General features: G+C 26.8%; 1 protein-coding gene and 5 non-coding genes across 6 annotated transcripts in view; 3 read left to right on the top strand and 3 right to left on the bottom strand.

Moving 5' to 3' along the window:
* The window catches only part of LOC114126312 (alpha-mannosidase 2), a 125995-nt gene that overhangs the window by 74166 nt on the left and 34103 nt on the right, over positions 1-17726 (top strand). Inside the window, exon 3 of the mRNA XM_050199609.1 lies at positions 9184-9356. Coding sequence (XP_050055566.1) covers positions 9184-9356 — 173 coding nt within the window. The remainder of the gene's footprint in view (positions 1-9183; positions 9357-17726) is intronic.
* Trnas-uga (transfer RNA serine (anticodon UGA)) lies at positions 595-676 on the bottom strand. Its single transcript has one exon. It is a non-coding gene; the product is annotated as a tRNA-Ser (tRNA).
* On the top strand, positions 5956-6037 carry Trnas-uga (transfer RNA serine (anticodon UGA)). Its single transcript has one exon. It is a non-coding gene; the product is annotated as a tRNA-Ser (tRNA).
* Positions 6316-6397, top strand: Trnas-uga (transfer RNA serine (anticodon UGA)). The gene has a single exon. It is a non-coding gene; the product is annotated as a tRNA-Ser (tRNA).
* On the bottom strand, positions 11762-11834 carry Trnav-uac (transfer RNA valine (anticodon UAC)). The gene has a single exon. It is a non-coding gene; the product is annotated as a tRNA-Val (tRNA).
* Positions 13080-13152, bottom strand: Trnav-uac (transfer RNA valine (anticodon UAC)). The gene has a single exon. It is a non-coding gene; the product is annotated as a tRNA-Val (tRNA).

Genomic DNA, 17726 nt, shown 5'->3' with positions numbered 1-17726 from the left:
AGTATAAATATAATTATTTTATAAGTAATTAAATGTATTGCACCGTTAAAAAGGTGAAAACAAAACTTTTTATTATAACTTTTATACCGAAAGAATAAAGTTGTGTTTTAAAATATAAAAACTGCAAACATTTTCGGATAATCGGCATGTAATGATTGGTATTGCATAAAAGAATTTTATGTTGTTGTCTTTTTTTTTGTATTTAATTAATTAAATATATTACATAACATAGTAGATACTACTTGCTCCTATAAAAAGTATAAAATACAAATTATTCTTTTTAACATGTGTTGAAATAATATTATAAAGCGCTTGAAAAATATAAATCTGAAAGAAAACAATGTTGTATACATAGATTAATAAAATAATATTTCTGTATTATGTTTAGTAATTTAAAAGTATTGCATCAATAATGGTAGATACTATATTATATACCTACAATTAACGTGATCGTATCTTTAAACATTTTAAAATAAAACTATGTAAGTGATTAACAAACAAAATGGATGAGTTTGTTGTAAAATTAAAAACATATTGAATATAGACAAAAAAAAACCGTTGAAAAAAACTGCAAAAATTTTTCGGAAACCACTTCGCTGTGGACAGGGTTCGAACCTGTGCGGGCAGAGCCCATTGGATTTCAAGTCCAACTCCTTAACCACTCGGACACCGCAGCGGATGGTTGCACTAGCAAGAACAGTACCTTTTATAACAAATTAATATCAATACAACTAACACGTAATAATAATTTTATAAGTCGTTTAAAAACTAACGATGATTATATTTTTATTATTATAAAAAACTCACGATTTATGTTCTATGCAATAAATACAAAATATATTGTGATACGTGTCATGAAAATAAACGACCAAAAGGCATAGCGTATTGTAATACCAAAATGCCTAGGTATCGCACATTAAACTTGTTTTAATGATTAGTTAGCTTGAGTGTTTTATAAGTTCGTTATATTGTAAACTGTAAACAACATAGCTTAAGATAAAATTACTTTTAATGGGTTATAATAATTAATAAATCATAATACTACAATGCTACATCAATGGCCAGTTAATAACTAATATTACCTACCTATCAACTAAAACCCTTTTACTTTACAGTTTACATATTGCAATAATAGTTTATAGTTATGCTGTATCAGTGGCGTATTTACGGGGGTAGTCCAGGGGTCTGGACCCCCCCCCCCAGAGAAAAAAACCGATACATATCCTTGCAGTATAGTAAAGTAATAAGTATAGAAATTGGTATTCTGTGTATTCTGACGACGGTTTCCAAGTTACAGTTAAATATAATATGTGATAAATATTGTCATAAAGGCAATAGGTAATATAGTTCTCATAGTTTATATAGGTAAATTATTTAATTATGTATAAACTGTGGACCCCCCCCCAGAAAAATGTTGAAAATACGCCACTGTGCGGTATTAACTATTAATTATACTATTATAAATGTTTTTAAAATGCGTTATATTACATTATCGCAATTAGATGCATGATGCTAGATGCACCAACTCAAAAATCGAAATCGTAACAGATAGGAAATACATATTAGTAGTAGGTACATATTAATTAAATATACGCCATATACTCTTGTCTCTCATGAACATAATAATTTTAAAGTCCTGCGATCTTAAATATTTCATGGAATACAAGACAAAAACGGATTGATTGTGAAACATCTATTTATAGGCAATATAAGCTACTCCTTACTCGAGTTTGTGTAATTAATTGTGCGATGAATTATAGTATGATAATTAATAAGTTATAACTAAATTGTAAATATTTAGTATTATTATAGAAACGATAAGAATACAGAAGATAAAAAATCGGCACTTGATATGGTGTTTACAAATTAAATGTAAAAAATAAGTAAAAAGGTACCTATTGAGTATATATAATGTTAAAAATTATACGATTGGTCAAATGAGTTGGTCAATAAAGACAAAAATAAAAATAAATATAGTTAAATACTGATGTTCAGTAATTGAAAATAAATATTTATAATATTATGCAGTAGGTATGTCGTATATAGAAGAATTATAATAATATAACTTTTTACATTTCGTGACTCGAAAACAAAATTATATTGCTGACACTTGTCGCTGTCACACTGTTAGGTTTATTATGTTTCTTAAAATTTTGAGAAAATATAATATGTAAATACCAATAAAATAGCCGTCCTCTGGAGTAGGTATACCTACCTATAATAGGTAGTCGATGGCGTTATGAGTGCGAACGCAGCACAAGAAACCTGAACTGTTGTATGAGAATATCTGAACTTAAGTACCGTGGTCACTACTCACTATAAAATAATGCTGGAACAGGTACTCACATGATGTGATGGGCTCTTATATTGCTGACAACTATTATACATATTATTATCATAATAATTCACGAAAAAACTTAAAGTATATATTTTATTTCATTCATTAAAGTAGGGGTAATATGAGAGGTCATACTTAAGCTAATGTATTTTACTTACAAATGTAAGAATAATATTAATTTATGTCGTATATTCGTTGAATTATTAATTAAAGTGTTTAAAATGTATTTGTACTCGAGTCCAAATAAATGCATACCTATATATTACATAATATGTCCATATAATATAATATGATACTATATAGTTATAGTGGTTTGTTTTATTTAATATGTGTTATATTACGTTTGTACATGTAAGTTACTGCGATACATTTCCAATTTTAAGATTTTATCGTTTAAATATATGTCTTTTTATAAAAAATTTTATTCATTTTATTTGTTGCAAATTGTAACTTTAAACACGATATATAGCTGCTATAAACTATATATTATGTGCAATAAAAATAAAACCTAGATTTTTATTTATAAAATTCAATTTTTTTTTTTTTTTGTAAACGTGTTATTTCCGAAAATGATATTAGTTTAGAAAAACTTTACTTAAAATTGTGTATTTTTTTTATTAGTTTTGTCATGGAAATTAATTCTAGTCACATTTTTTTTTTTTTTTTTTTATTGTATATTTTGGCGAGAATAATGTGTATTACATTGAATGTATGTAAATGTATATAAAAAAAATTCGTTCGGAAATAACTCGTTACTTATATAAGTTAATAATATAAATTTACCTTAATTAGTTATTTTTAACGATACGTTTTCTGAAAACATAGCGCCAGATGTATATAGATATTACTATATTATATTATAATAATAATATTATGTATACATTATTATTATTAGGTATTTAAACGTAAACTGGTGTCGCTGCAGCGAATATCTGCAGCTCATCCATATAATTCCTATATGTATAGTTTATTTAGGTACTTTGAACTGCGTATCTTTTCTGGTTTTCCACGAACTGAATTTATTATTAATCAAACCGTTGATCAATAAAACACACAAATTTATTGGTATTCTTTAATAATGTGCGAATACACGTAGGTACGCGCGTCGCGTAGGTACGTGACGTTTAACCGCCGCGTGTTAATATTTTACAAATCGATATAGGCGCGGTGTTTTGCGTGTGTGCACAGTTTTTTTTTCAAACATATCCCATTTATGCGTTATAATAAAACCGTGTTATTTACCGAGGTATATATGCGTGTATGGTATATCAAGCTATTTACCATGTATGATAAGTATCAACCCATATCACATACACATTCGCATATATTCTGTACGTGTGTTATAACTTATATGAGTACCAATAAAATAAATTCTTCTTAATTCGTATTTTATATAAAACAGTACTGCGAGTGATCCGTTAAACGTGAGAAATTCATTATTAATTATTATATATAATTATTTTACATAATTTTAGTTTGTTATACAAAACTACATATTTTGAAAATTAAGTTATATTTTTGCTATTTTTTTTATCAGTGTTGAATTTTTTTACTCTTTTGAATTACAACACACTTTCGTGTTTCGTATTTCGAAGTAAAATATTATTACCCGCATTATTTCGATCTATAAAAGTCAAATCTCAGACAAGTAGTTTATTAGTTATAGCTTATAACTTATGAGTACCTATTTAAAGTTTAAACGAGCCGAGTATAGTGAACCTAACCCTATATACCACTCCACTTTGTTAATCAAACTTTAAATACCTATTTAGCTCATAAACTATTCATCCAAATTCCATAAAATTATTTCAAAAAATAATCTTACGTTAAATGGATCACCGGTATATAATATATACTTTTTTAAATATTTACTCTAATTACATTAGTGTACTTACACTACTTAGCATTTATTGTAAATATTTATGCGGTCTTAGTATAGTATTCATACGTGTGCTATTATACCAATGATTTTTTTTTGCGTACAAAACAATAATATGGCTCACTTACTTAAAAAAAATAATAATAATGATCGTGAAAATGCGTATTATAGTTATTATCACAATTCATAACATATTATAATGCTGTAATGCACAATATAATAATATGTAATATTATGCCATACAATAAGATCATATTATATTAATACCTCTCATGTAGTCTTGTAAACTTATATATTAGAAAGTAGAAACTATTGAAATCAAAACTCATATAATCGACGAAAAATATTTTAGCAGCATTTAAAAATATTACTCGTTCCATCGTATAATAAATAATATAATATATAGATTATAGATAATATGTTATATGATAATCGTAGTATTTTATCAATAATTCTGCTAAATTTTAATAGTATAGGTACATGTATCACTGTATCAGACATAATATTGTTATTATTATTAATCCTATAAACTTCGGCAGCGATTATTAGCTTATCTTATAATATTCTATCTCACCTAATAATACAATGTAGAATAATTAATAATAAATAGACTTTCAATAAACTAAGTTTAACATCCATATATTTCTCTAGCTTGGTTTTTCCAATTTTCTATCAAGTATATATACTATATAGAATATTTTGTATTATTGAATATTGATTGATTTAAAATTACGCATTTTTGTCGCAAATTCGTAGTATTTTAATAATTAAAAATTGTCGTTTAAGTCATAATTATTATACATTAGTACAATAGGTATATAGTTATACACAATATTGTACAATTTGTATTCATCTATACATAGTTGTATGAATTATCAATGTTTCTTTATTTTTCTTTGACTTTTATTGACTCGAAAATTATTGGACCGTCTCAATAAAATGTATTGATCAATAGATTTCTCTAGACTCGAGAGGGGTTACAATCTTATTATTTCAAACCTTATGATTCGCTAAAATTGAATATATTTTGATTTTGTGTATAGTATTATATATTTATATGCCATTAGTTACAAATAAGCAAATACTCATAGTTATTATGTGATTTGATAATATATAATTTTCTGTATTATATTATTTTTTTCTTTAAGGTTAATAGCTATTCTATATAAATGTAAAATTAAGAACAGCTCTTTTGTAAAAGAGTTAGTGTATTGTTACAAAATATTCCATCGATTATGACAAACAACAATTAAAAATATTTTAAATGATATGAAACAGAAATGGTAGATAGATTATAATCGAGATCGATTGACACGTATTATTTTATTTTGAATCTCAGCCGTAAGATTAATAGATATTAGAAATTTAACACAGAACAGACAAGTATAACAGTTATTATATCATTTTATACTTATATAAAAGGAAATGTATAAGAATGAAGCTTATACTATAGAAAGAAATACTCGTCCAATTTTGACGATTCGAGGAAGATTTAGATAATACCTACATTTAACCTATTATTTTAGTGTGGCTTATAATATAACTGCTATTAATCATATAAAGATCTTAACCACATATTATTAGTTAATTTCTGACTGCAATAATAAAAATACACGTAAGAAAAAAATCTTATATGACAATTGCTCACCACTGATGAATTACTCAACTCAGTTTCATTTGTCAAGGTAGGTACACTTCCCGATAATAATTATGGTACATTTTATCTTATTCACCATCCGCTGCGGTGTCCGAGTGGTTAAGGAGTTAGACTTGAAATCTAATGGGCTCTGCCCGCACAGGTTCGAACCCTGTCCACAGCGAAGTGGTTTCCGTAAAATTTTTTTGCAAGTTAGATTCCATATATTTGAATTATAATTATGAAATTGAAGTAATATCAGTGCCAATTGATTATAAAAAATATTTTGATGAATTTCAAATAAACTTGTTACAGTAGAATGTTACAATATAACATCATATTTTAGTAGTTGACTGTATAACAATACCTAATGGCATAAAAAAAATTTAATTTTCAACATTTTTTAAAGATGATTATACTTTCCGACAATAATTACGATACATTTCAATAGGTTTACCATCCGCTGCGGTGTCCGAGTGGTTAAGGAGTTGGACTTGAAATCCAATGGGCTCTGCCCGCACAGGTTCGAACCCTGTCCACAGCGAAGTGGTTTCTGAAAAATTTTTGCAGTTTTTTTCAACGGTTTTTTTTTTGTCTATATTCAATATATTTTTAATTTACAACAAACTCATCCATTTTGTTTATTAATTACTTACATACTTACATAGTTTTATTTTATAATGTTTAAAGATACAATCACGTTAATTTTTTTGTAACATTATAGTACATAAAGTATATGCAATACTTTTAAATTACTAAATAGTAAACATAATACAAAAATATTATTTCATCACATGTTTTTGCTTTATCTTTGAATTTAAAAAAGAAGAATTTGAATTTTATAGGAGCAAGTAACTATCTACTATGTTATGTAATAAATTAAATTAATTTAATTTAAAAAAAAACAACAACATAAAATTATTTTATGCGATACCAACAACTACATTACACATTATAAAAATAATTACCATAGTGTTGCACAAAGTTCATTTTCACCTGCGGCTTCAACTTTATCTGAAGTTCAGTATCATTGAAATATTATAATAAATATATACAAGGAACTAACTTATTCTGTTAATTATCATCATTATTTAAAATTTACTCGTTGAAATTGACTTGTTCTATAATAAATATTTATAAAAAAGTTTTTAAATTTATTTTGAGTTGTTGTGAAAGGTTATTAAATTTTCTCTTGTCTTTTTTTTTTATATAGGTTGGTATTTTATATGAAATTATTTTAAATATTATAATTTATAAAATAAAGGTACTTACCGTAACGTGATTGCTAATTTTTATGTTGGAGTATATTATAGCTTTTTAAATATTGATGTTTGTTTCATTTACCATACATTTTGGCCCCAAGTATATAATATTTAAAACTTCATCAATTGCTGAAGCTCTTGGTCCTTAAAAAAATAGAGTAAATACATCTTGAGAAGTATGAAACTAAGTTATAACGATTGGACCTAGATCTTTCTATTCGACTTATTTTTTGTTTTATCTCAAGGTGAAAAAACTCAAAAATAAATAATAATATTTTCAACTGCCATAATATTATATTATAATATATACTACCTATATATAGGGAACAGGTGGACATATATATATTATACTAATTATTCTAAATTTTCGGTTTGGTTTCACACAATATAAAATACTTACTACATTAACGTGTGTACATTACCATTATTGAATCTTAGAATAATATTTTTTTAATATAGTATAATACATAGGTGTAACAATAATAATGATAATAATAATAATAATACAAAATCGTCTCGAAAACAACCGCAGCTGCAGGCGCAAATAAATACGGGCCGCTATTTACTGGGAATCTATAAATGCACTCGAAAATAAAAATATAAACACTCTTGCGGTCTGAGGGAATTTTCGTTTTTTTCGAGCAGAGAATGGTAGGTATATATAGTGTAATATACGTCAGGTGGCGAGAGAAAATATTGTTAGGCAGACCATTATTAACATTTCGCGTCGCTGTAGTGCGGTGTGTGATTGAATAAATAATAAATCGTATTGTGTATAATATATTATATTATATAAACGCGTACCGATTATTTGCGATCTGTATCCACTTGTTTGCATTGATTAATATAACGCGCCGAGCCGCCTGCGACTCGTTTATCGCCGGGCCTCGTAATCCTTACGACGACGATTCCGCTCGCCATCATGGTTTCAGTTAATTGAATAATAACATCCCTTGATATTATGCGGTGTGCGCCGCGCGGAGTGGTTGCTCGGCGGACTGTGCAATCATTCGATTATATATGTAAATCTAATTGCGCTCATTTCATATTATTATGTACACCGCGATATATAGTACCAATATATATACGTATATATTATAAAATATTATAAGTATTTCATATATACCTGCAGCGGTTTCTGTGCGCACGCAAAACGAGTTATTATTTTATTAGAATATAATAAATATGCAATTTTTTTTTTTTTTCTACTCGATCTCTGTCGAGCCTGTTAATGCCGTTTTCGAGATTCGATTATTATAATATCTATATATATTATATTTGTTTAACGACGTTTGAACAACAGAATATAATGTGACACTCGAAAAAATCTCCGTGAAATACAACATAAATAAACACTAACACACGCGACTGCGATCACGAACTATAAACGCATATAATATGTATATTGTATACTTTATGCGATATTAAATATGCATTGTAAATTACAACCGAATCGTCTGAAACTGCATTATTGGCTTATATTGTAACTTTTGATAACTGTTTATATCTTATTCTGTAATATTATTGTTCGTAAGCATTTTTTAACACTGCACAATGATGTTGTTGTTATTATATTATATCTGTTGATATTCAAAGCGTTATTGTTAAAATAAATTTATAAAGGTTTAAACTAGATAGAAGTAGAACTTAAGAATTTTTTAAGTGTATTTTAAATATATTATATAGTTAGACAGACGAAGGAGCGGCGAATGAAAGGAAAAAATATAACTCGCGCTCAAAGCGATTTGTGTGTTCTCGGATGATAAGAGCTTGTTCATAGATTTAAAGAGTCAGAGTTTTTGACACACAAAGAACCCGAAGAAAATAATAATAATATTTTCTATGCAAATGTTGTACATCAGTTTCTCTTTCTCCCGAGCACTCTTATACACCGACACACGACCATCTCTCTCGCAAGACACATTGTATTTTTCATCCATTTTTATTAAACATTATTTTATTACAATTTTTTTCATTATTGTTGTTGTTGTTGTTGCTGTTGTTGTTGTTGAGCATAATAATAATAATATTATAAATTATAATTTCGTTTCCGTTCTTTTTTTTCCAGATTATCGTAGTGCCCCATTCGCACAACGACCCGGGATGGCTGAGAACGTTCGAAGGCTACTATCATTTGCAGACAAGCAAAGTGCTGAACTACATGGTGGAAAAAATGACAGTATTAAAAAACATGACGTTCGTCTGGTCTGAAATATCGTTTTTGGCACTGTGGTGGGAAAGGTAAGGCCTACATCGTTCATAATACTCCCTATTATAGTCCCCTGCACGTGAACATATACATACCTATTATACTTTGCAGACGTATATATATATATGTATATTCGTCTAAAGCAATTACTCTTATTATGTGTGTGTGTACACCCCATCCCATTACTTATATGCGTCTCGTCCGGTTCTCCGACACAAAACTATACATTTGTCTCTGGACATTTCGAGTATCGTTGAAGTTTCAGTGCTTAGGCGAATGGCGAGGGACCCTCTTCGTCGTGCTAGAACCGCGCGTACTACTATACACACACATTTATATATATACGTAGGTAAAAGGTACAGCAGTTAATCACCAAAAGTTTTCACAATACTGTTATTTATTAACCTGACCGGTATTTCGGTATATGTGCGTATTGTATATATATATACACACAGTGTGATCTATGCAGTAAGCAGGGAATGGATAACGTTTTGACGTAACTTATATACATCACAGGAACTATAATATATATAATATATATATATATATATAATATATATATATATATTATATATATATATATATACCTGCAATAGGTACCTATATATATTTTCAATCCAAGAACAAACAAGATAATATAATAATCAGTGATTATCGTAGAAAATGTAAAATAATATATTCTTATTTATTATAAACGTTAAATAAAAAAAATCTAATACTCTATTTATATTTTTCCGGTCATCAACTATCGGTTCACGATTCAAAAAACAAATAAATGATAACATTTCTATTAAAAGCCGCAAAAATATTTCGTTAAAAAATCAAAGCAGTGATAGCTAATGCATATTAGATGAGTTTATAATAAGGAAATCCAAAATCTAAACAATTTCATACCTTGTGCAGAATCACATGTCGTCGATTTTATTTAAAGTTGTATATAGTAGGTTCTATTATAATTGACGACAATTTTTGACCAGTTCCCTAACGGCTAACTGTTCCGTTTTTGTTTATCGATATTAAATATTATAACTTCTCGAATTTAGCTTTATAAAAAAATTATTTATTTTATATTTCTATGACGTACAATATTTTAAGTTCGTAATAATTGTTATACCGTTATAACTTATAACATCGAATTTTCTATTAAAAATAAATCAAATTATACAATATTAATTATTACCATTTATATTACTTATAATATACTCTCTTTCTATTATAATGTATTTTAAGTTATCATTTACTTTTTCCAAGAGATCGGATTTATTTTAAGTAAATATTGCAGATTACTGCGGAGTTATGAGAAAAAATTTCATCAAACTATCCACATGAATAATTTAGTATATTTAACCAACTAGAAAATTGGTGGCAAATCTTATAGCTATATACATTTTAAAATAGGTCTTATATAAAAAAAAAATATGTTTTTTTAACGCAATTAAACCATATTATATAAGTAGATGTACTGTAAAAGAAAATGTTTATTTAATATATATATATATACATCCGTTTAATTAATTTATAAAATATAACCATCGCCGCCGTTAATATTATAATATGTAGGTAGCCATATTATAACAACGTTGTTTATTATACATTCTGCAGTATTGTAATATTTATAATATTATATGTGTCTATAGATATTTTCAATATTATTGTAGTTGTTAGGAACTGATCTTATGAGAGGAATTTTGTTAAGTTATTTGACTTGAAATTATTATCTTTATTTTTCTTTATAGAGATAAAACTAAAATATTTTTATTTTTGCTTGGCCATTATTAAAATATTATTATATATATTCGATACGTTTTATAATAACATCACGTTATTTATTTAGAGACTCGATGAGATTTTTTTTCCGTCTCACACCCGGTCGATTCTGCACTTTACGTCGTTTGGTTTTATTTTACGAGCGCATAAAAACGAGTTCGTTTTTGAATCGTTCGATTATAAATATTGAACTTTCGTTTTGAATTGTCGTTTATGTAACCATAATACGAGTACGTTATTTTGATGACGTGTAGCATAAAAATCTAAAATTCTTTAAGGGCGGATATTGCACAGTGCATATTCCAGGATCATAAACTCGTGGTGTCGTGTGCTATCGTCGTTCAGTTCAACATTATCTGAAAGCAATTATTATTTATTGTAAAATTATAGGCAGGGGAGGTTTTTATCATATTTTCTTGTGAACAGATCGCTGAATTATTATTTTGTTCTAAAGCTAAGTGCAAAGTGTTAATTTACATAATATTACGTTTTGATTTAATTATTGTTAAATTTCTTTAAATAAAAAAAATAAACTCAAGTCTTTTAAAAATCCTTTGTGGATGAAAAAAAAAAAAATTAAAATAAATTGCAAATATAATTATTAAGAGCAGCGTAACTTTTTTCACGATTTACTTTTTATACTTGATGAAAGAAATGTGCAAAAAATTTGTGATTCCGGCCAGGATCGAACTGGCGACCTTCTGCGTGTAAAGCAGATGTGATAACCACTACACCACGGAACCCGCTTGTGATTATCAATGTTTGAACATTATTTAAGGCAAATATTGAAATAATTTTTTTTATAATTTTATAGCTTAATGCCTTATTAATCATATAAATTTTAAATCGTTCTAAATTTATATTTTATGCAAAAATCATAACAATATTCAGACATTTTCATAACTATTATATCGATTAAATTTTTTAATAAGGTTCATTCATTATTATTAATCATTGAGAGGGAGTTTTCTACTCTTGATTTTTTAAAGCAATCTATTTTATAAATGTTGATCAAAGCATGAAATGTGAAATGTACTTCGAAGTATTCCTTTTTAAATAATATACCTTTACTCACATTTAAATAATATATAATATTTATATTATATTAATCTTTATCTATCAGCAATTTTTTGGGTGAGGAAAGTGTTTGAAGTAGATTAAACATTTAAACATAATATAATATAGCTGGTATGTATAATAATACATTGAAACAGGAGTACAGGCCATTCTAAATTACTAAATAATAATATATTTACTTAATTAATGTTGATAATTAATGTAGTCTATAAAGAACTAAGAAATACAATTATATAAATTGAACAATAATTAAATTTTGTAATAGTAGTATTAATTTAAGTATTGAAGATAGAAAAATTTAATCTTTGTAGTAATTTTATTATTATTTTACCTTTGTAATAATATAAAAAAAACTTGAAAAAAAATAAGTAGTAAATATTATAATAATATAATCTGATGCTACTGCTCAAAGGATTAAAATGCACATTTGATTAACATAATATAGTAACACCTGCAACATTAGTCAATAGTCATTAGTCACAACACTACATAGTATATCTGTTACTGAAATAAACACCTCAGTTTTAGTGTAATATTATTATTTATATATTTTTTATTTTTTTATTAGGTACCTACTTATTTCATTTTTATAAGTATTAAGCAAATTATTAATAAACAATAGTTAATTCCATTTTAAACGTATTATACACTTGAAATGGGTAACAGTTTAAGTATTTTACCTATTTAATTATTAATTTGTGACTTGACTTACAAATTTGCAAAATGTAACTTTGTAATTATCCGTGGAGAAATTTTAGTGAACCATTAGTTGTTGCCTTATTTTAAAATCGTATTAAACGTATTGTATGTAAAGAAATTTTTTTAAAAATAGTGTGCTCTAAAAAAAAAAAAAAATCAAGAAAAAAATTATGTTTAAATTTTAATAAAGAATCAATCCAGCAAAAATTAGATGATTCCGGCCAGGATCGAACTGGCGACCTTCTGCGTGTAAAGCAGATGTGATAACCGCTACACCACGGAACTACGTTGAATGAAACTGTTGACACAATGCGTAGTAACATACAAAGCCCTTCCGCATATATAAAATTTATCGTATATCATATCTTTTTACTTAGATCTTTTGAACTTGAACACCAAAATATATATATTTGGTTTAATTCAAGTGGTGTAAATGCTGTACATTTTTTCTTTATCCCGAAATTAGTTAAATTATTTTTATAGATTCCCCACACTACTGTACTAACTAGATATCGAAATTAATATTATGACGGTAATACAAAATAAAACGAATAGAAACATTTTAATATCGACTAAATTATTTTATGAGTTGGAATAAACAGTATAATAGTGAATTAGTCATAATGCTAAATAATTATATAGTATGGTGTAAATAAGTATTAGTCTAATGAAATTTCACTAGATTCATAAAGATTCCGCACCATCGGCCAAAAAGTTATACTTTTCTCAGGTAAACTTTTAAATTTAAATACAATTAGAAAACGATGATTCCGACAAATAAAAAATAGGAATCGCAGTATCGTATTCTCGTGATATATACTAGTTTACACCGAATACGATACGTTTATGTGTACAAATTTAACATAAAACGATATAGTATGTCCCGCGTTTATTATAATGCGTTTTATTTGTACATAATATATCAAATATTCACTTAGTATATAATATATATATATATATTATATTATGTGAGTGTGTGAGTAAAATTTGTGGAGACCATATCGTGGGTATATATACAGTGCGGTCGATCTGACGGGGTAGAAGGGTGGCGGTTGGCCTTTGCGGCGGCAGCGGTATACATATACAGTATACATACAGTACCGTCGTCGGTCAGACAAACGCCGTTTAATTGAAAAGCCGTCCGAGCAAATAAATTCGGGCGACCCCACGTATTTTAATTAAACCCGATAACGGTCCACGATCGTCGTCGAGCACCGCACTCGGCTGAAGGGTTGGGGGATGATGCGTGTACCGATATCTGCAGGATACCGCAGGTATATAATATTATTCATATTATACTCAGGTCAATAATACACAATAATAGTTGTCGATCGACGAGAAATTAAGCTATGCATAATGCTCGCGGAGTACCTATATAATGTATTTAATATACCGGATATGATGATCGGTCAAGAACGTTTCGAAACTGTGCTGGACAAAAACAATTATTTTATCCACTCCTATATAACGATCGTAATAAATTTCTCGTATTTAGTTATTGCCTTTGAAGCAAAAATATTCCTTACAATACTTATATAAATGATATGTTCACTGTTCAGTCGGTAGATTTTACATGAACGTGGTGTATAAATGTATAACGTCCAAATGTAGTCTAAACATGGTTTTTTCTTCTTCATGAATTAAGATTCTTAATTTTTATTAATATTCTTAAGCAACTAATTTCTTATTGTACAATAATTTCATACCTATTGACTGTCGTCATATATTAAATATTAATGTGAACTTATTTTATATTTTAAATTGTAATAGAGTAGACTGAATAGTAGAGTATAGAGGATAGCAGTATAACTGTTAACAATGCATATTTTGTAATAATACTTAAAAAGTATTATCTTTTTTTAAGAGATACTTTATTAAATAGTATAACAATTTAAGAGAGTTCATTGCATGCGAAATATTTTTCAATGATAATATCTTCATTGCACATATTTTTAAAATGAAAACATAACAGTTGTAATATCATAGAAGTAATGTCAGAACAAAAAGTATATAATATTAAGAAAATAAACTGTGGGTCAGCTGTCAACTGCGATCCATATTCGTAACAAATTCTTATAATATATCGCAATCTCTAATTCTATATACTTTTTTTTTTTTTTTTAACTATTTATATGGTTCATAAAAAATAAATTCGAATCTATCATTTCCATCCATATTTCTGTTAAAAATGTTTCCTTCAACTGTACAAAAACAAGCTTTCGATTTATTTTATTTTTGACTTTTGGTAAACGCCCAAATCTGAAATAATGTATTGTGATATTGCCCTGCCCGTCCTCAATTACGTTCAATGAATAACGAGCAATTTCCTAAACCGATTCATTCAAAATAGAATATTAAATACAAATTATTGAAACATTTATGTTTGATGAAATTATTTTAACTAACAATAATACTCATTGACTATTAATAAATTGTTCTTACTCCAAAATATTATATAATATTGATAAAATCTAAATACTAAGACAACAATGACAAAAATATAAATGCGCATAATATATATTTAGATATTGATTTGAATATTTTAAATAAATACTTCATGTTTTTTCACTGCAACAGGATAAAAAATCGTTGATTAAATTATATTAAAATTAAAATAACCCGTCGCGTCGTGTAATTATATTGAATAACAGAAATAATAAATAAATTAAAATGCACAATATAATTGTAATAATAATATTTTTATTTTTATTTTTTATTTTAACTCACTTGATTTTATTTTTTTTTTGACAATTTTGTCAATTTTGTCAATGAATATCTTGATGTATGCATAGGTATACACTATACAGTATACATATAATCAGTTTGTAGACCCAAGGTTTGGTTGTTTGGTGTTTTCGTTTATGTTTATACCCTTTATATGGTTGTGATTATCACAGTTCATATATACATTTTATTAATTTTCAAATTTGATGAATAATTTGAATTATATATAGGTGCATGTAATTAAAATATATTTTTTTTATCAATGACGTATGCACTGATTTAAATAATAAAAATAACTATGTATATATAGTTACTCGAAATATACAAATAAAATGAAAACTTTATTCCCAACAAACTTTTTATATAGGTATACTGAAAACTAAGACCAAAGTTCTTTTATTTATTAAACATCATTGAATTGTAAAATTATAGTAATATTTTAAAATTGACCACATAATTTATCATTTATCATTTTTTTTATACGATTCTTGTTTATCTTTGCACACAAAGGGTCTATAGTTTTTAAACTCAGAACAAATGTTTTATAAATGTTTTTTTTATGTATAAATCTGATTCGATGTTTATATAATTTTCCCGCCCATTCACTCCCGATTGTAGAAAATGTAAGTTGTAGATACGTTAATCCAAATCACAAAAGTAATATTTTTCAGTATACATATTATTACATAGTAAAACATATATATTACACTTGTAATAGGAACAAAGCGAAGACATTTGATATTATAATATAAAGTATTAAGTATATAAACAAAATCTATGGCATAATTTATAGAAATGAAAACTAAACACCGTTGAAAGTAATTCAATTTCAAATTAGTTAAATGGAATTATTTTTACAATTACAAAATGTAACAACTCCACGAGTTTAGTCAGGATTTATAGTTAGTTTAGTAATTTTATTGGTTGTCCTTTATAATTTATATAATGTACCTGCTTTTTACGAATGTCCATAAAGTTCCACGTAAATTATTATAACTAATGTAGTCTGCAGACTTATGACATAAAAGTGATAAGTATGTGATTCCTCGTATGTATGGTAAATAATAATTTCTAGTGAAGTATACTAAGCTTTGATTAAACGACCATTTAGTAAATATATTTACAAATTACACGGTTTTAGTATCTGTATATACTTACATTTTAAAATCATAAAATTTAAATTGCAAAGATGAAATAATATACCGAAAGTGAGAACTCGATAAAATTATTCGAAGAGCATTTAATTATAAATTATATTTATACTTACAAATACATAAAAATAAGGTCTAGGAGAATCGTTTGAGATACATTTTTTTATAATTAATTTTATGCAATTGTAATTATTTTTAGTGTTGATCCGTTGGTAGAGTTGTGTTCGCCGAAAATGCATTTGCGTTTTCTGAGGACTAAATGTAAAATGAAACGAATTTAAAATATCAACCAAAGTTAAAATTACAGCTTTGTAAATTATACATTATACACATAGCCTACCTTTATAATAAACAATATTATAACACATCAAGTCAACAGTAATTAAAATAATGTATTTTTTACCGTATACACATATGTATATATATACACGCGTGTTAAATATTATTATAGATATTATGTTAATTTGGAAAACACGGAATAATAGAACCCACAGTTATTGTCGGTGTGTATAAGTCTCATATAAGCTTTAAAACTTTTTAAGTATGCATTCTGCATCAAAACAAGCCCGTAAAAGTTTTACACGTTTTGAATTTCAATACTGCCGCAGATATATAATACCACCGTCATTAATTCCAGTGGGTTTAAATAATTATTTCTGAGCCCCGGGTCATGTATGCTTTTGGTTTTCGACTTTCGTCGAGTATATATATACGTATAATGATATAATATACACAAAACTAAAACTTTTCAATGGTCACCCATTAATGACCTTTAATTCCTATCTGTTTGCGACTGTGTATAGATTTCAAGTTGAAATGTGAGTCATATATTATCACATTACCATTATATTAAATGAGAATTAACCCCGTATAGACGCATTGTACTGTATGGATATTAAATACTAAAATATCTATTAAACTTGTTTCTCCATTGTTTTTGTCTATTTCTTTTGGGTACTAAAACTCGTCTACATAACATAACTG

The sequence above is a fragment of the Aphis gossypii genome, chromosome 2 (assembly GCF_020184175.1).
Source record: "Aphis gossypii isolate Hap1 chromosome 2, ASM2018417v2, whole genome shotgun sequence".
NCBI lineage: Eukaryota > Metazoa > Arthropoda > Insecta > Hemiptera > Aphididae > Aphis > Aphis gossypii.
This window is presented reverse-complemented; position numbering and strand designations above follow the sequence as displayed.